Here is a 17,878-nt window from a genome sequence, read left to right as displayed (position 1 = left end):
TCCAGAGGCATAGGCTCACTAAATGAGCAAGCCCTGGCAGTTCAGTGGTTAAGACTCCATGCTTCCACTGCAGGGCCTGTGGGTTCGATCCCTGGTCAGGGAATTAAGATCCCACATGCTGTGTGGTATAGCCAAAAAACCAAAGAAAGACCAAGTCCTAATCATAGGACTATAAAAAAAAAAAGGCTTCCCTTTCCCTCACCCCTTATCACCACATTACTGAAGGCCTATTTACAGGAGTTTTTTTTTTTTTCAACTCAGTACATCCTATCCAGCATTCACCAAAAAATTATAAGGCAGACTAAAAGGAAAACAACACTGAAGAGACAGAGAAAGCATCAGATCAGGCTGAGATATGGCAGAGATATTGGAATTATCAGACCAGGAATTTTAACTAAGTATGATTAATATGCTAATGGGCCTAATGGAAGAAATAGACATCGTGCAAGAACAGGTGGGTAATGTAAGCAGAGAGATGGAAATTCTAAGAAAGAACCAAAAAGAAATGCTATAGATAAAAACAAACAAACAAAAAAAGCCATTGTAATAGAAATGAAGCATGCCTTTGATAGCCTTATTAGTAAACTGGATGTGGCTGAGGAAAAAAATCTCTGAGCTTGAGGGTATCTCAATAAAAACGTCCAATACCGAAAAGCAAACAGAAAAAAAAGACTGAAGAAAGAAAAACAGAACAGAATATCCGAGAACTGAGACAGCTACAAAATGTGTAACATATGTATGTGTAAAATGGAAATACTGGAAGGAGAAGAGGGAGAGAAAGGGACAGAGGAAATATTTGAAAGAATAATGATAAGAATTTCCCCCAAATTAATGCCAGACACCTAACCATAGATCCAGGAAGCTCTGAGAACATCAAGCAGGATAAATACCCCCCAAATTACATTGAGATATACCATTTTCAAACTACAGAAAATCAAAGATAAAGAAAAAATTCTGAAAGAAGCCAGAGGGAGAAAAAAAAACAGCTTATCTAAGGAGAAGCAAAGATAAAAATTACATCTGACTTCTCCTCAGAAGCTGTGCAAGCCTTCCATTTAGGATCCGTGTCCTGAATATCTACTGTATTATTCCTGGCCTCTGGGATTATATGATTCATCATTCTATTACAAAGGCATGATCAACAACTTAGAGAACAACTGAATTTCACTCTTTTGTCAGGGGTTATACTTTGTGCTGCATGAATTTCATTGGTGATCCCATAGCTTAGGTTGTGATTATTCCTTAAAGGTCAAAAGAAAGCTTATTATATTTGTAATGCGTTATCATTAATGCTCCACCAGGCCTGTGTTCATTCTTGCAATTCCACAGACTTTTATTTCCCTGCAGAAAAAGTTCCAAAAATTTCCACTTCTCTCAGACCTTTCAGTCAGTTCCTAAATGTGTAGAGGCATTTCGTGTGGGAATAGTCAGTTGGCTCAGATTCCTCTGTTTCTCAACATATTTGTATTAATATAGACTCTCAATCCATAAAAAAATCTGTTCTCATGAGGAAGTGATTAAAAGAAATGTGGGAGAGTGTTTCTGTGGCACTGGGCCTGCTCTCAATGACAAAATACGTCACTTAAAATTCAGACTTTGGCCAAAAGATGGAACTCTTCTCATTTGCTGGTTGGCCAAACCAAAGCATTTCACACCTCAAGTGGGCCGTGTTTTGAATTGACAGGGAATCCTCTCCCTCAGAGAGTCATTACACCTCATTACACCTCTTCAAGAAATCTTTCTACTTTCCAGATATGACATCGATAGATAGCCTTACTCCTTTCTCTCCCAGGATGATCAAATAAGATAGTTTTGGCCTTTTCAGCTAAAAATATCCTCCCAACAGAATGTCTGAATATCAAGGAATTATTGAATGCAGGTGGAAAGTAGAATCTGAATGCTCTAAACTTGAAATGGAAAAAACAGAGATTTCTGCACGGAGGGAAAGGTGGACCAGATGAACTTCTGCTAATTTCAGAGTTAATAAGGCTGGTCAGGAAAATTACAAAAAGCAACAGCCAAATGACCTTTGGGGAAGTAAAGTCTTTGGAAGAATCTGCTGAGAAACAACAAGCGGATGTAGCCATATGGAAATGGTTGCTGGGGGTCTCTGTGGTAGGTGCAGATTTATCCTTAGTCTCAATATTCTGTTATTTCTTCCCTCATCTTTGCTCACCATGGTCACTCCCCCTCACCCCTCTAATCCTCTCTGTAGATGTAATTTTCTCCAGGAAGCCTCCACTGCCTTCTGCCACTGCCTGGTCCTGGGTTGGGCCACTATAATTAAGCATTGCTCCACAGTGCTCGCCAAACTCACTGTGCCTGTATCTTTCTTAAAACAGACTGTCTAGTGCTGCTTCCCCCACTGGAGTGTAAGCTCCTTGGGAGCAGGTGTGATACCTTATTCATCTTTAATTTGCATGTAGTTGCAGCTTTTTACTAAACCTGTGTGGAATGACTATCTGACTGGCTTCATTGCCTGATCTCCTGCCCAAGATCACCTCCCAAGGAACTGTGGGATCTCCTTACCAAGAACTGTGACCACCAGAGCCTCTCCAAGGCGGAGGAGGTAAAGGAAGAGGCATTGAATGCACAAAGAGATCAGAAAGTGAACTCTTCCTGGTGAATGAAAATAGCAGCTGGTCAAAGCCTAAGTGCGAGCTGAAGGGGAATATTTGCTATCAGACCACACCCCTAGACTTGGCTAGTTGTTCCTTATTTGAGGGTGTGTTGCTTCCTTTTGTCAGATGTCACATCCGCCCCATGAGGAGGAGTTGTTTGCTTCTATTTTTAATGAGGAATGAAGTAGGTGCCTGGAAGGTCCCTGAGCCTCCTATTGGGTGAAGGGCTTTCGTTACAGATATAATGGTATCTTGGTACAGTGGACTTAAATGAATACAGGGTCTGAAGGTAAACAGGAGACAGCAACTCGAGTTCATCATCCTCCAGGCTTTCCTGACAGATGAGAAAGTGGACACATTCTGGGAGCTGACATAGCCAGGGGCTTTCAGTTAAAACTGGATTCAAGGAATTCCCTGGTGGTCCAGTGGTTAGGACTCGGTGCTTTCACTGCCGAGGGCCCGGGTAACTAAGATCCTGCAAGCTGTGTGGTGCGGCCAAAAACACAAACAAACAAACAAAACCAACTGGATTCAAGTTCCAGTTTCTCAGAGTTTTTAGGCAAGTCAGCCTTGTTCAAGCTCCCACTGATAACGTTAAATGACAATCATATACAAAATACTTAAAAGGAGATAATCAGTCAATGCTTCCTCCTTCGCCTCTGTACTTGTTTGGCCCAAGGTCACTCACCAGCAGCCTCTCTCTGGCCACCTCCCTTTGAAGACTGTGTTTCAATCCTCAGTGGCTTAAGAATCACCTGAGATCCTTGTTAAAAGGCAGTTTCTGGGCACCACCTCCAGAGACCATGGAACAGTTGGTCTGGGTTACAGCCTGGGAAGTGTCATTTTTAACACTTATTTCAGGTAATTCTGAGTCAGGTGGATTGCTGTCCACACTTCTGGAAATGCAATTTGAAAATTTCCAAGTGTTTCTTTGTCTTAGCACAAGACTACTTTCATCGTCAACAGCCGGAAGAAAAACCCCGTTCAGCCAAAATATTTAATTAGGTGCTCCATCCCGGTAAGTGTTGAGAAAAACACAGTAAGCCGAGGTGGTGTGGAAATGGGGGCACAGGGTAGGGAAAGCTGGCGGTTTTCACTGGCCTACAGATTGCTGTCCGTACTCCTTGGGGAGTGGTGAGAAGGGAGAAACAGAGCAGATGGCTTATGTTGGACTAGAGATGCAAGAGGGGAGACTGATGGGTCTGGAGAGCTTCCAGCTTATACCAAGTCAGAGCTTAGAAGTATGGCTTTATTATTTTCCCTTGAGGGCTATAAATTCCCTCTCCATCAGACCCATTCAAATTTAAACATCAGGAACTTCCCTGGTGGTGCAGTGGTTAAGAATCCACCTGCCAACGCAGGGGACACGGGTTCAAGCCCTGGTCCAGGAAGATCCCACATGCCATGGAGCAACTAAGCCCATGTGCCACAACTACTAAGCCTGCGCTCTAGAGTCTGCGAGCCACAACTACTGAAGCCCGTGCGCCTAGGGCCCGTGATCCGCAACAAGAGAAGCCACCGCAATGAGAAGCCCACGCACCACAACAGAGTAGCCCTCACTCACCGCAACTAGAGAAAGCCCGCGTGCAGCAACGAAGACCCAACGCAGCCAAAAAAACAAACAAACTTTAAACATCAGTCCTCATACACAGCCCGAAGCCAAACTGAAGAGACTTTGCTATCACCAGTAGTTTAGGGTGGCCCAGAGGCTTCATTAGAATGGAAAAGTGAGGGGTGAGTAGACATCTGCTCAACCTGCCTCTTGCAAAATCCTCACTGAGGCCTGCGGTCCACGGGGCCATGGGCTGCCTCATCTTCCCAGGTCCTCAGTAGGGCATTTTGCCAAAGGACGCCTGGCAGGGGCTCTCCTGAAGGCTGATAACTATCTAGGTGCAGGCTCCTCCTGGCATTTCTCAATTCTTATTTTCCACCCTTCCCTCTTTTTAAACATCACTGGAATTGGAAGTTCATTGCTCTTTGAAGAAACGTAATATGTTGCTTTCCAAGTTCCCCTGCCCTATGCAGCTTCTTCACCTTTGTCCTCCACCACCAAGTCACTGGTACAGAAGGCAGATGGTTTTCTCAGCTCTGCATCTATTCAGCAAACATTTTTTTTTCAGCTGTGGCAAAATACACAATATCAAATTTACCATCTTAATCATCTTTAAATGCACAATTCAGAAGTGTTAAGTATATTCATGGTTGTGCAATTCATCTCCAGAACTCTTTTCATCTTGTGAAACTCTGTGCACATTAAACAACAACAACCTGTTACCCACTTCCCCCAGCCCCTGGCAACTCCCATTCTGTTTTCCATCTCTATGGATTTGACTGAGTCATATAGTATTTGTCCTTTTGTGACTGGCTTATTTCACTCAGCATAATGTTCTCAAGGTTTGTCCATGTTGTAGCATGTATCAGAATTTCCTTGTTAAGGCTGAATCATATTTCATTGTATGTATAGACCACATTTTGTTGATCCATTCACCTGTCTGTGGACACTTGAGTTGCTTCCACCTTTTGGCTATTGTGAATAATGCTGTGTGAACGTGGATGGACAAATCTCTCTTCAGCTCCTGCTTTCAGTTCTTTAGGGTCTCTACCCAGAAGTGGAATTGCTGGATGATACGGTAATTCTGTTTAATTTTTTGAGGAACTACCATACTGTTTCTCACAGTGGCTGCACCATTTTACCTTCTATCCAGCAGTGCACAAGGGTTCCAACTTCTCCCCATTCCAACAACACTTGTTATTTTCTGATTTTTTGATAATAGCCATCCTAATGGTGTGACGTGGTATCTCATTGTGATTTTGATTCGCATTTTCCTAATGATTAGTGATGCTGAGCTTCTTTTCATGTGCTTGCTAGCCATTTGTGCATCTTCTTTGGAGAAATTCAACAAACATTTTTTTTGTCATCTGCCTATCCAACAGCCATTTCCTCTTGTCCCCTGGCTGACCTCTGATTTCTTTTCTTCCTGATGTGGTTCAGGGATAAGTCCTGATTAATCTAAGTCAGTGGTTCTCAATCCTGGCTGCACACTAGAGTTACTGGGGGTAACTTTAAAAATACCCATGCGTGGTTCCCCTCCCCTGACCAATTAAATCAGAATGTCTGAAGGTGGTCCTGGCACTGGTATTTTTAGAAGTTTCCGACTTAGACTCAAATATTCAAATATGCTGCCAAGAGTACAAACGATGGTTCTAAATCAATCACGAGTGGTGGTCTCCCTTCTCTTGCCAGTGATTGGCTTAGGATTGGTTGTATGTCTTGGTCTAGTCAATGTGACGTGATGGCTCCTAGAAAAGAGTTATTTTTCCCTAAAATGAAGCATGGCACAGGATGGGAGGTGGGGTGGAACGCTTCCTGTTCTTCCACTGAGTATGACTCTTAGAATGAGGGCAGTCCTCTTGCAACTGTGAGAGCCATGAGCCTGAAGGTGTCAGAGCAGGAAGATACAATGAACATGGGTAGCTGATGATGTTGTTGAGCTGCTGACTTGACCCACCTTAGAGCCAGCCTACTTCTGGAATTCTGATACAAGATAATAAATGTCCTTATTTGTGCTATTTTGAGTTGGGTTTTCTGTAACCTGCAGCTGAAGGTATCCTAACATTATATTACTATGTGCTGGGAATTTCAGGAAGGCATAAGGCTATCCTTGTCTCTTATGATAGAAGAAAGGAACAGAGACATTGTCTGGAACAGACTCCAACCCTGGAGTCTCATGGTGAAAGTCCGATGCTCTACTGTCCAAGGTTTTTAGGTTTCATTCAGATCCCAAGAGAGACAGAAAACCAGGAGAGTTGGACAGGCTATACTATCAAGGGCCAGACCAGAACTGGAAACATCCTGAACTTAATCGTGACTCTACCTCAAATTTTCCTGTGGAATTTTCCTTGTCCCAGCCAAGTCCTTAAATCTGGGTCAGTTATAGAGTTTAGATGCAACACGAGAAGGGAAAGAAGTTGTGTTTACCGAACATTCTGAGTCCAAACCACATAAGTCTTTAGAGATTAAATTTAACACCTTAATGTGATACCTGAGACCAAACAAGTAATTTATTTAAACTAATGGCCAGCCACGTAGTACTTATCAGGTTACCTGAGTCTCAGGTACATAGCAGAAGTAACCTTCTTTAGCTTCTTCTTTCCTGGATCTAGGTGTTATCAGATCAGGCGTCATTGCTGCTATAGTTTCCTTCAATTGCACCTGTGAGAGTGCCTTATGAGTAGGCAGTGGATATCACCATTTGGTGAGTCCCAAAGGCAAGGCTGGGAGAGGGGTACACGGGATATTCTGCTGGTTGGTCACAGTTCTCTACCAATGTGCCAATCAGAGCTTATGTTCCTTACAAACAAATCCCAACACACACCACAAAGCTTAAAGATGACACATGATCAGCTGCTAGCTGACAGCACTGTGTGACAAGAATCAGCCATAGGAAGGTCTAATTCAATATAAAAGAGTAAAAAAGGTATGTATGTCTCTAGGAAAGCCATTAAAGTAGAAAACACTAAAAATATACTTACCATCAACATTTCAGAATATATTTTCTGATTTACTCTTATAGATTGTATCAAAATTTGAAATGAACATTGATGAGTATAAAGTTTGTCCAAAGCTACACCTGTCAATAATTCACACCTGACCTTGGAAATGGACTGTTTGGCTTTGTGGTCTCCACAGTGAGGCCACAGACCTGAAACTCCTCAAAAGAGAGATTTGCATAGAATGCATCTCAGTTTCAGAATGAATGTGAAAAATGTTGGGGAAAGAAGTGTGAGAAGGAGAAACGTCATGAGGTATTCATTTAATTGGATCAGCATGAATGTTGGTTCTGACACTGTTTATCCTACAGACGAAGCATGGTACTACTTGAAACTCTGCCATGAGGTCTGTGAAAAACCTTGAAAATTAGGGGATTTTAAGTGTAAAAACTGTAAATGAAGAGAAATCATACCCATGTGTAAAATATGTTCAAAATTACTGCTAGAATTTGTGGATACAACAAGGCAAATGTAGAAAACACAGAAGAACACTTGGGAAAGATAAAAGACAGCAACGTACTCAGTGATAATTGCTTCAGGTCTTAATCAGGGAGGCTGATTCTTCCCGTCAAAGTATAAATGCCATCCTGGACCGAGTGGTGCCTTTTCAGGAGAGAAGAAGCTAAATGCAGAGGTGTAACTGGCTGTTTGTGAGATACCTGATGTCTGGAGAGAGCGTCTGGATGGTTGGATAATTTGCAGAGATGTTCCACTGCTGGCCTTGTGCCTGGAAAGACAAGGAGGATTCAACAAGGGGGACAGTGGCTCTCGTGGCACTTCTGGGCAAGCCCTTGAAGGTATCTGTACCAGCTGCTCTTTCCCACAAGCCCACCTGAGGGTGTGGGAATACTGAGATACCATTAAGTCAAGGCTGATCTGACTGAGCCCAAGTTGGTCATTCTTCCTTAAACCTGCCAGAGACATTGTCTCATTATAGCTTTTTACCCCCCAGATAAAGGCCACACACAAAGAGACGGAGAAGGAGAATTAAAACCAGAAAAGCAACCAAATGTAGAAACTTGGGGGGACAGAAGGCTGGGAGGGAGGATTAGAATAGAAGGTAAGAAGTAAAAACTGGAGACCCAGGGCTTCCCTGGTGGCGCAGTGGTTGAGAGTCCGCCTGCCGATGCAGGGGACACGGGTTCGTGCCCCGGTCCGGGAGGATCCCACATGCCGCGGAGCGGCTGGGCCCGTGAGCCATGGCCGCTGAGCCTGCGTGTCCAGAGCCTGTGCTCCGCAACGGGAGAGGCCACAGCAGTGAGAGGCCTGCGTACCACAAAAAAAAAAACAAAAAACAAAAAACTGGAGGCCCAGAAAGAAGAACACCAAAGAGAAGGGCAGAATGGAATTATGGGAAAAGGCAGCTATTCAGCCTTAGAAAAAATGTGAAAATTCAGGCTTCTAATACAGCATTTCCCATAACAGCAGATCTGGGGTCAGATCAGTTTGGAAAACACTGTATCCTGTTTCTAATCATTCCCTATATTTTGCAATTTATAGCACAAAATAGCTTATTAGTGGCTTTGAGATCTACTGCAATAAAGAAACCCATTTCACTCATAAATTCATTTAAATACAGAACCTCTTTTTCCATATTACCCCCATTCTAGTAACATCCTGTAAGGCTAGAATTCTACTCTACATATTTGTCACATGCTTATATACGTTATAGTATGATAAGTAAAAATGGTGGTTACGAGAAAAGTGTTTACTTATAGGAAGAAGCAAGATACAATGGGAAAACCAAACTAGGTTAGGAGTCAGGAGAGCTGACATCAGCTGCTGACTCTCTCCAATTCTGCATATCTCTGTAGAAAAAAATGCTGTGTGCAGCTTATGTTGCTGAAAATCCAAAATCAGAGAGAATTCAAACGGCAGCAAGGTTTAGAATTCTGGTTTTTCTCCTAAGAAGATTAATCACTTGTCCAAGTTACTTAACCTCTCCAGGCTTCAATTTACTCACTTAGAAAGTAAGGAACTTAGACATCAACATTTCTATGATCCTACCAAACTTTAAAATCTTATGTATCAAAAGAGCTCTGATAATTCAAAAAAATCCTTTCAACTGGTATCAGGTGACTCTCCTCCCATTTCTCAAAAAAGTCAAACAATTTATTAGTAGTTTGACAACCCACTCAAAACTCAAGGGAGCCAAATCATTTTCTTCTATTGTGGATCTCTGAGCATAGACTGAAAACCAGCTTTGTGCTGACTTGACAGAAGGTGTAAAGCAAAGTCCTTGTAATATGTGATGTTTTCTAGAAGCCTCTACCTTGGACTCTCTTGAGGCTCCTTTAGATGAAAGTCACAGACACCCAACTCAAACTTATTTCAGGAGAACAGGGAGCTTGTCAGCTCAGATAACCATGACATCTAGGGTTACGTCCAGCTTTGGGAACAGAAAAATTGGGGACTCAACAACGCTACATGGATGTCATCTTCCTCAGTCTCTCAGCTCTGCTTTCTTTTCTATGGGCTTTGTTGTCAGGCAGGCTCTCCCTATGTGGGAGCACAGATGGCTTCCTACAGGTCTAAGCTTCATAATCATTAACTTCTATGCTTAAAAACAGAGGTATTGCCTTACCCCCAAATGGTTCAAGCAAAATAATGCTTGAAAATAATGCTTCAGGGCCTCCCTGGTGGCGCAGTGGTTGAGAGTCCGCCTGCCGATGCAGGGGATGCGGGTTCGTGCCCCGGTCTGGGAGGATCCCATATGCCGCGGAGCGGCTGGGCCCGTGAGCCATGGCCGCTGGGCCTGCGCGTCCGGAGCCTGTGCTCCGCAACGGGAGAGGCCACAACAGTGAGAGGCCCGCATACCGCAAAAAGAAAAAAAAAAAAAAAAAAAAAAAAAGAAAATAATGCTTCAAAATAATGCTAAGAATTATTTGAATGCTTACCCTGTGTTCTGCTGCACATGTATAAACTTATGTAGGTCTCACAACTCTAGAAAGTTGGTACTATTAAATTTGCATTCTACAGAAAGAAACTAAGGCTCAAAGAGATTAGTTTATCTACTCTCTGTGTGACCTTCAGCAAATTACTTAACCTCTCTGTGCCTCAGTTTCCTCATCTGTAAAAACGCCAACAACAACTATTTCCTAGGCTATAGTGAGAATAAGATAAGGCTACATAAGAACTGAAGGATGGTACCCAAAGTAGAGTCACTGCATCCAGTGAGAAGCCAGCCATTTCCACTTGCTATTCTCTTATCCTCTGCCTCTTTCCCTGGAATGGTCCAAAAAACTTCAACCTCATACATTCCATGGTCGCTAACAGCATTAGGTAAGATAGAAAGTGTCACAGTAGGTCACAGCTAGAGATGGAGGGAAGGAAGCCTAAAACAGCAGAGCGAGGGCAAAGCTGGAACCAAGATGTAGTATCCAGGTTGGGATGATAGAGCTGAGGGTAAGAGCTAAGTCAAGGCCGCTGATTTAGCCTAGATGGGAGCCAGTAACGAGGCCTATACCCCGGATGGCAGACCCCAGGCACCAGCAGGAAAACCTTTAACTAGAAGCTTCTAATACTGCTCCTGATGGGGTAGGAGCCAGCTTCAGAGTGTGCCAGCAGAACAGCTGCAGGTAGGAGCCCGTTCTCCCCACGAGGGAGATGGTAATGAGCTAACCTGGCTGGAAGAGAGAGCATGGAACCCAGGTGAAGGTCACAGTCTGACAGGAAGCCTTTCACTGACAGTGATTACATGAAGAGATGGTGCTAAATACTATTCATAAATTATTTGGCAAGTTTCACAACAAAAATAGGATCTTATAGACAATTTAACACATGCCCTGGCAGAAAAAAAATATTTCTGAACTTAGTTGTGAAATATCCCATCAAATCAATACATTATTTAGGGTGGTTTCCATCAGAACTGGAGAAGCTTTTCTGGATATCCTGACCAAGTGCTGGGTGCCTGGAGCCAAAACTATTCTAAGGCTCCCTATTTCTCCAACATTGCTCTCTGTTCACTGTTTCTGATCTCTTTTAACAGACGGTTTCCAATTCATTAAAAATAGCTCCAGGTGAAAACTTGCAATGTCTTTATCTTGAATATTTTGCCTCTATCTGATCCTGTGGTTAGTGCATGGGATCGATGCCCCCTGAGTTGCTGAAGCTGGAGGATGGGAGGACTCGAGTAATACCCTCATGCCAAGATGTCTGGCAAGGTCCTGATTTAACAACAAGCAGGTGCTGAGCATCGAGAGATGCCAAGAGCACAGGAGACAGGAGGATACCTCCAATGACAAGAATCTCTGAATTAGGGCTTCCCTGGTGGCGCAGTGGTTGAGAGTCCGCCTGCCGATGCAGGGGACATGGGTTCGTGCCCCGGTCTGGGAAGATCCCACAAGCTGCGGAGCGGCTGGGCCCGTGAGCCATGGCCGCTGAGCCTGCGCGTCCGGAGCCTGTGCTCCGCAACGGGAGAGGCCGCAATAGTGAGAGGCCCGCGTACCACAAAAAAAAAAAAAAAAAAAGAATCTCTGAATTACTGAAGTATTTGTTATGTCCATTTGACTCCCCCTCCTATAAAATCTGTGGCTGCCAGGATGATGAGAAAGGACTAAATGTGGGAGAGGATTATAAAATGTTTCACTGCGGGATGGATTTTATTTAATAATAAATAGGCTTTGTTCAAATGGGGCACTTTTGACCCGGGCAGATATTACTAAATTTACTACTGTGGTGTTTAGCTAAATGTAAAAATATCAAAAAGTACCCCCAGATGCTCAGAAACACAGATGTCATTTTGTCTTCTTTATATGGTCCCAGAATCCTAACTGGCTACATCTACAGAAAAGTAGACCACGATGTCGGGACCATGAAGAATCAACACAGGCTTAAATACAACTGTTTAGTTTGTTTTGGATGAAGTGACCAGTATTTATGACATTAATCAGTCTGGAATTCTAGGGTGACATCATCTCTTCCAATATGCTGGCTCTGTTCTGGCCATCTGGGGTGCTCTCTTACTTTTCCTAGGGCCTTGAACATGTGCTTTCCAGAACACTTACACTTCTGTGCCGTGTTCTTCTGATTAGCTTGTCCATCTCCACTCCAGACCATCCGTGCTTAGAAACCTTCATATCCTCACTGCTTCACACCTTGCTCAACACAAAATGAGCACACAGGAAATATTCAGTGAACAAATGCTTGCCAAAAAAAAAAATCAAAGAAATTTAAAAGTTATTTTTTAACTGATAAACTTCCTGTTCCAGTATGGCTGAGTAAACTCCAACTGGCCCATCTTTCTACAGAAAACAACTGTAAACTCTGGACACGCCCCCCCCCCCAAGAAATCTCCTAGGCCACTAGATTTCACTGGTGAACTCTATCAAACATTTAAGAAGAAATGACATCAGTATCACACAAATTCTGTCAGGAAATAAAGGAGGAACATTTCCCAACTCGTTTTATGAGGCTAGCACAACCTTAATGCTAAAACCTAAAGACATTACCAAAAAAGAAGAACAAACTCCATGAACTGATCAAGTTCGTCCATGATCAGAATGCATTTGGCTGTCCTCACGTGTTTGACACATACAAGTAGTGCTCCAAGCAAATTTATATAAAGTATTTCTCACTGATTTGTCAGAGAAGAAAACTTACTAATTTTAAGGTTTGTATTTTAGGGCTTCCCTGGTGGCGCAGTGGTTAAGAATCCGCCTGCCAATGCAGGACACACGGGTTTGAGCCCTGGTCCGGGAAGATCCCACATGCTGCAGAGCAACAAAGCCCGTGCGCTACAACTACTGAGCCTGCGTTCTAGAGCCTGTGCTCCGCAATGATAGAAGCCACCGCAATGAGAAGCCCGTGTACCTCAACGAAGAGTAGCCCCCACTCACCACAACGAGAGGAAGCCCGTGCACAGCAACGAAGACCCAACGCAGCCAAAAATAAGTAAGTAAAGTTATTAAAAAAACAAAAAAAAGATTTGTATTTTAGTGTCCACCAGACGGGCCTGTACAATTTTGTGGAAATTAATTCCAAAATGTAATGGAATTGGCCTCCTGTATCACCAATTTCAGTCCATCCAGATTTATCCATCAGTGGTTTGAAAATGCAAATAGATTATATAGCACAGGGAACTATACTCAATATTTTGTAATAACCTATAAGGGAAAAGAATCTAAAAAACGATGTACGTATATCTGAATCACTTTGTTGTACACTTGAAACACAACAGTGTAAATCAACTGTACTTCAATTAAAAAAGAAACAGGCAACCCCCACCTCAAAAAAAAAGAATCTAATTGGATCTCCTTGCCCCTTTTTGGAAAAACCTGTTCATCCCAGGCCAATTTGTAGGCCAGTGTCCTGGTCTAATTAATATATTTGATGGGACAGTAATGGACAGGCTGTTCTTCAGTTGGGTGTGCACCCCTAATCCAATCAGCTATTGCTGGAGGGGGTCGGGTAGTAGGAAATATGGTGGCCGAGGGCTGGCTCATCAGCAGGGCCTGTGGGAGGGGAGGTTTTCCTTAGAAGGGGTCGTGGGCACAGCAGACACCATCATTGTTCAGCACGGTAGCTGTGGTGAGCCGTGGCAGCCTCCTTATCATATTTTCTACAGAGTCTTCAAGGAAACAGTTCATCTCCTTAGTGGCCATGGCACACCACCACAGTGGTCACTACTAGTGGAGTACTAGCCACCAGTCTACATTTCTTCTTTCTGTGGCAGGTGTAGAATGATTCAATCGCTATCATCAGTGGTCCTTCCTCGCTTTTCTGAGGTATATGGAATACTGCTTCTTCCTCAAAAGGCACATAATTCACTTTCAATCAGGTCTGCACTCCACTTACCAGGAAAGGTCTAGACGAGGCACAAGCAAAATGGTGATGCTTTGGGCTCCGGGATCCGGAGTGTGTCTTGCTAAGGGGAGATTTATGACGCTGAACCAAAGTCCTTAGAAAATGCCAAGGAAAAAGACTGAGAAAATCAAGTCCAGGTGGCAAGTCCAGAGGGCAGAACAAGGTCAAAAACAGGAGACACTCCAAGGATCAGGTATCGAGCAAAACCAGAACAGATGGAAGGTGATGTAAGCGCTGCTGAGTGTGCCTTTGCTTGCTTTTATGGATTCACCAGGTGGCGCAGGGTGGGTAGTGCTGGCCTAAGGGCACATGATTGAGGGGGACATTCAGGAAAAGTCTGTTCCTTCTCCTTCTCCATTTACCCCTGGTTAAGTTTTTTTGTCTCCGGTCTCTGGAGAGTCATTCCAACTCTCCTCCATCACCTTGGGACCGTTTACTTTCTGCTGCGATTACTTCCTCCTGCCTACCTCAGACTATGCAATTCCTCTAATAACCTGGAGTTCAGTGGGCCATGGTTTGAGCCCTTTAACCAGCTTGCTTTAAAGAACACAGCCCGGAAGGTGAACTTAGCATCTGCCTTGCGGGTTACTGAACCTATTCCTTCAGCATGTGTGTGCTTGGGGATCAAGAACAGCGAGCTTTGTGTCCTCCCCAGGGAAACCCTGCTCCTGCATCCCACTATTCCTGGACAGAGCTGTTTTCTCTGCCCACCCACTCCTGAGCCTGTTCATCTGCCAAGCAGAGGCAGCCGTTAACAAGGTCACTTGTTATCACCTCTCTGATTCGCTCCCAGGTCATCTCAGGAACTCACGCCCCATTCTTCCAGTTGGGTAATCCACATGGTAACAAGTGATATTTCCATACGTGCTGCATATACCACACGTGGCCTGAAAAAGACATATGCACAGCTCTATAGGCAAATATGACGCCACTGATAATTCCAAATAGGAGAGGGTGCCTTGATTGGCTCAACTGACCCCGAGGCTATTAAAATGTCATTGGTCCCGAGGAAAACGTTTTTAATGTCAATACACGGTTGCCCTACTCACAAATGTCCAAGTCTGAACCCCTATCTCCACCTGAGACAACTGTTCTTGTTATGCAACCCAGAATACTGTGATGTCACTGACCCAAGGCGATTTCTAAGGGTGGGGTGAGCGTGAGGGCTTGGGGTTGTTTCCAGAATCCCTATCTGGAATACGTTTACAAATGGTCCAGGGTGCCTGAAATCTTATTAGCGCTGCATCATGGGAGCATTGAAGCAAAATGGGCTTCTGTGGACTGGCACGGGAGCCAAGCTCACTCTTTTAGGACAAACTATAATCTTATTCATAATTTTGGGGCTATTCCTAGAATGTACATTCTATCTATTAAAATGCTTTGTAAAATAGAAGCCTATTGTTGATAAAGCATCAGCTATTACCTAAAACAAACTCTCACCTTTCAGAACCAATATTTTCTCCCTGACAAAAAAAATTTTTTCTGCTGCTTCTGAGGTGTCCGTTATTTGGTACTATTCCAATAGCCCTCAACTCTGAAATGTTTACACTAGCTAAACACACACAACTTACAAAGAACTGGTCACTTCACCCGAAATTTCCACCTATTCACTTAATCAATTGCAACAGTGAAGCAGGCATTAACTTGGTCAAGGCTATACTTCAATTCAAGAAGTATTTAACTGTTTACTAGTGGCTAAATGCTGACTCAGGATCAAGGGAGTTGTTTTTTGAGTACACAGTGTTTGCAACACATGGGACAGATTTAAACGGGAGAAAAACCCCATCACAAAAGTGCTTCAGGTTACCACTGATCATAAAAAGGCAGGCAAAAGCATTTCTGCCATGAACTGATTGTGGTGACTTACCTCTTTATTAACATGAACAGAAATATCATCCAGCCTCTAACACAGAGTATAGGGGTAGAGCGTTCCGCAGGAGTTTAGAACTTACGTCAACACAAGCCTTTCTCAACCAAGTAGTATTTCCTGAGTACCTACAGTGGAGGAGATACAGGTACTAAGAGACGCGTTGACCTTTTGAATAAGCAATTTCAACTGTTTTTCTTATTCAACTAACTCAGGATCCACAGTAACTCCATCCAATGAGCCACCAAAGGAACTGCACGTTGAACTAAACTGATGTCCACCACAAAATCCTTTTTCTCTTGAACTCGATAAAGTCTCCTTTCTCTGTGCATCTAACTAAATAGCTACCTGTAAATAGAGTACACATAGCAACAATATACACCCACATATATTTTTCCACATCTGTTATCTTATTTAAGAGCAAGGGGTTTTGGAGTCAGAACTGAGTTCCATTTGTGACTGTCATAGTGAGTAAATGTGACCTTGGGTAAATCACTTAAGCTCTCTGGGTCTCAGTTTTCTCATCTCTAAAATGGGATTCATAATAGAAATTGGGTAATTGTAAGGATTAAAGGAGCTAATATTAGCAAATTTCTTAGCACAGGGAGTACATAATCCATAAATCATAGATTTAATTATTATACTTTAATGATTGTCCCAACCTCTGTAAGTCTACCAGGCACTTATAATTATCTCTGTTGAACAGATGAGATTAAGTAATTTATCCAGGGTTCAACAATTCAGCAGTGGCAGCTCCAGGGCTTCTGATGCCAGGCCCCAAGACTCCCACCATCACCCCCAGTCAACCTTATAGACTTTTATAGAATGGGCTGCACTGTCCAGCACAAGAAGAGAATTTTCCTTGGTGAAGGTCAGTGCCACAGGATGGGAAAGGCCATGGGTGATGATGGGCTTCAGTACTGGAAACTCCTCAGGTTTTCCTAAGCATAGGACAGCCAGACTAGAAGTATCGGCAATAATCACGTTCCCCTGGTGATCAAAGGTCACAGCGGAGGCGGTTATTTTGTAGGGGAAGAAGAGGCTCAGCCCAAAGGCATCCACCTGGCCGATGAGCTGCATACTTGCGCTGAACACCTTCACCGTGGTGCTGCAGGCCCCGGTCCCCACAGCCAGGGGGTGCTCTAGGACCGCAATGGCCCCGGTGAGCCAGGACACCGCCACCCCCCTGGGATGGCACAGGTGAGTTTGCAACCGTTCATTTCTCCGGAGGACCCCTTCTGGAAAGTCGACTTCCAGGAGGTGCAGGGACCCCGCCTCCGCATCAGTTACCATGACCCCATTCTGAGGGGTGGTCTCCACACCCCAAGGCAAGGAGAACTGGCCTCCGATGACAAGCTTGATCTGGCCAAAGAAGTCAAACACTTTGATGGAGCGGTCGCCGGCGTCGGTGACAACCACATGGCAGTCATTGGTGACGGTGACGTCAAGTGGATACCTAATGTCCTGAGCAGCGGCCCCCTTCTCTCCAAACTGATGGGCACATCCTCCCCCCGCGTCAAAGATCTTGACACGCCTCCTGCCGTCGTGCACCACCACGACCCGCCCCGTCTTAGGACACAGCGCCAGCCCAGTGGGGTTGACCAGGGTCCCCCAGCCTCCGAAGGCGTGGTGGCAGGTGAGGACCCCGGGGGGGGAGGGGGCGGCGCGGGGGGCGGCTGGGGCCGGGCGCAGCGCGGAGCCCAGGAGCTCCAGGAGGTGCAGCACAGGCAGGCAGTCGCTGGTGTCGCAGCCCCTGCAGGCTCGCCGGCAGAAGGGGCACTCGAGGGCCAGCGTCCGCGGGTGCGCCAGGGCGGCCACGCAGGCCAGGCAGACCACGTGGCCGCAGGGCAGGTTGCGCGGGCGCCGCTGCTGGCGGTGGCCGAACCGCTCAAAGCACACCTTGCACTCGAGCAGGCTGGTCTCGGCCTCGCGCACCAGCTCCCGCAGCGCCGGCCCGCTCCCGGAGGCCTCGGCACCCATCGCGCGGCCTGAAGGGCTCCCGCCGCGCCGGCAGCCTACGGAGCTTTACGCTGCC

General features: G+C 44.7%; 1 protein-coding gene across 2 annotated transcripts; it reads right to left on the bottom strand.

The window, feature by feature from the left end:
- Nucleotides 1-13,986: 13,986 nt before the first annotated feature.
- NHLRC1 (NHL repeat containing E3 ubiquitin protein ligase 1) lies at nt 13,987-17,878 on the bottom strand. 2 transcript variants are annotated; one of them, XM_082638279.1, is made up of 3 exons: nt 15,844-17,878; nt 14,751-14,863; nt 13,987-14,275 (listed from the first exon to the last, which is right to left on the bottom strand). In XM_082638279.1, the coding sequence occupies exon 1, from the start codon at nt 17,821-17,823 to the stop codon at nt 16,636-16,638; it is 1,188 nt and encodes a 395-aa protein (XP_082494405.1). In that variant the 5' UTR covers nt 17,824-17,878; the 3' UTR covers nt 13,987-14,275; nt 14,751-14,863; nt 15,844-16,635. The 2 variants fall into 2 exon arrangements, with proteins under 2 accessions (XP_082494405.1, XP_082494404.1); XM_082638278.1 differs by having other exon boundaries at nt 13,987-14,863.

Source organism: Mesoplodon mirus, assembly GCF_964341445.2.
Source record: "Mesoplodon mirus genome assembly, chromosome: 12".
NCBI lineage: Eukaryota > Metazoa > Chordata > Mammalia > Artiodactyla > Ziphiidae > Mesoplodon > Mesoplodon mirus.
Note: the sequence above shows the minus strand (reverse complement) of the source record. Positions and strands in the feature narration are given on the sequence as shown.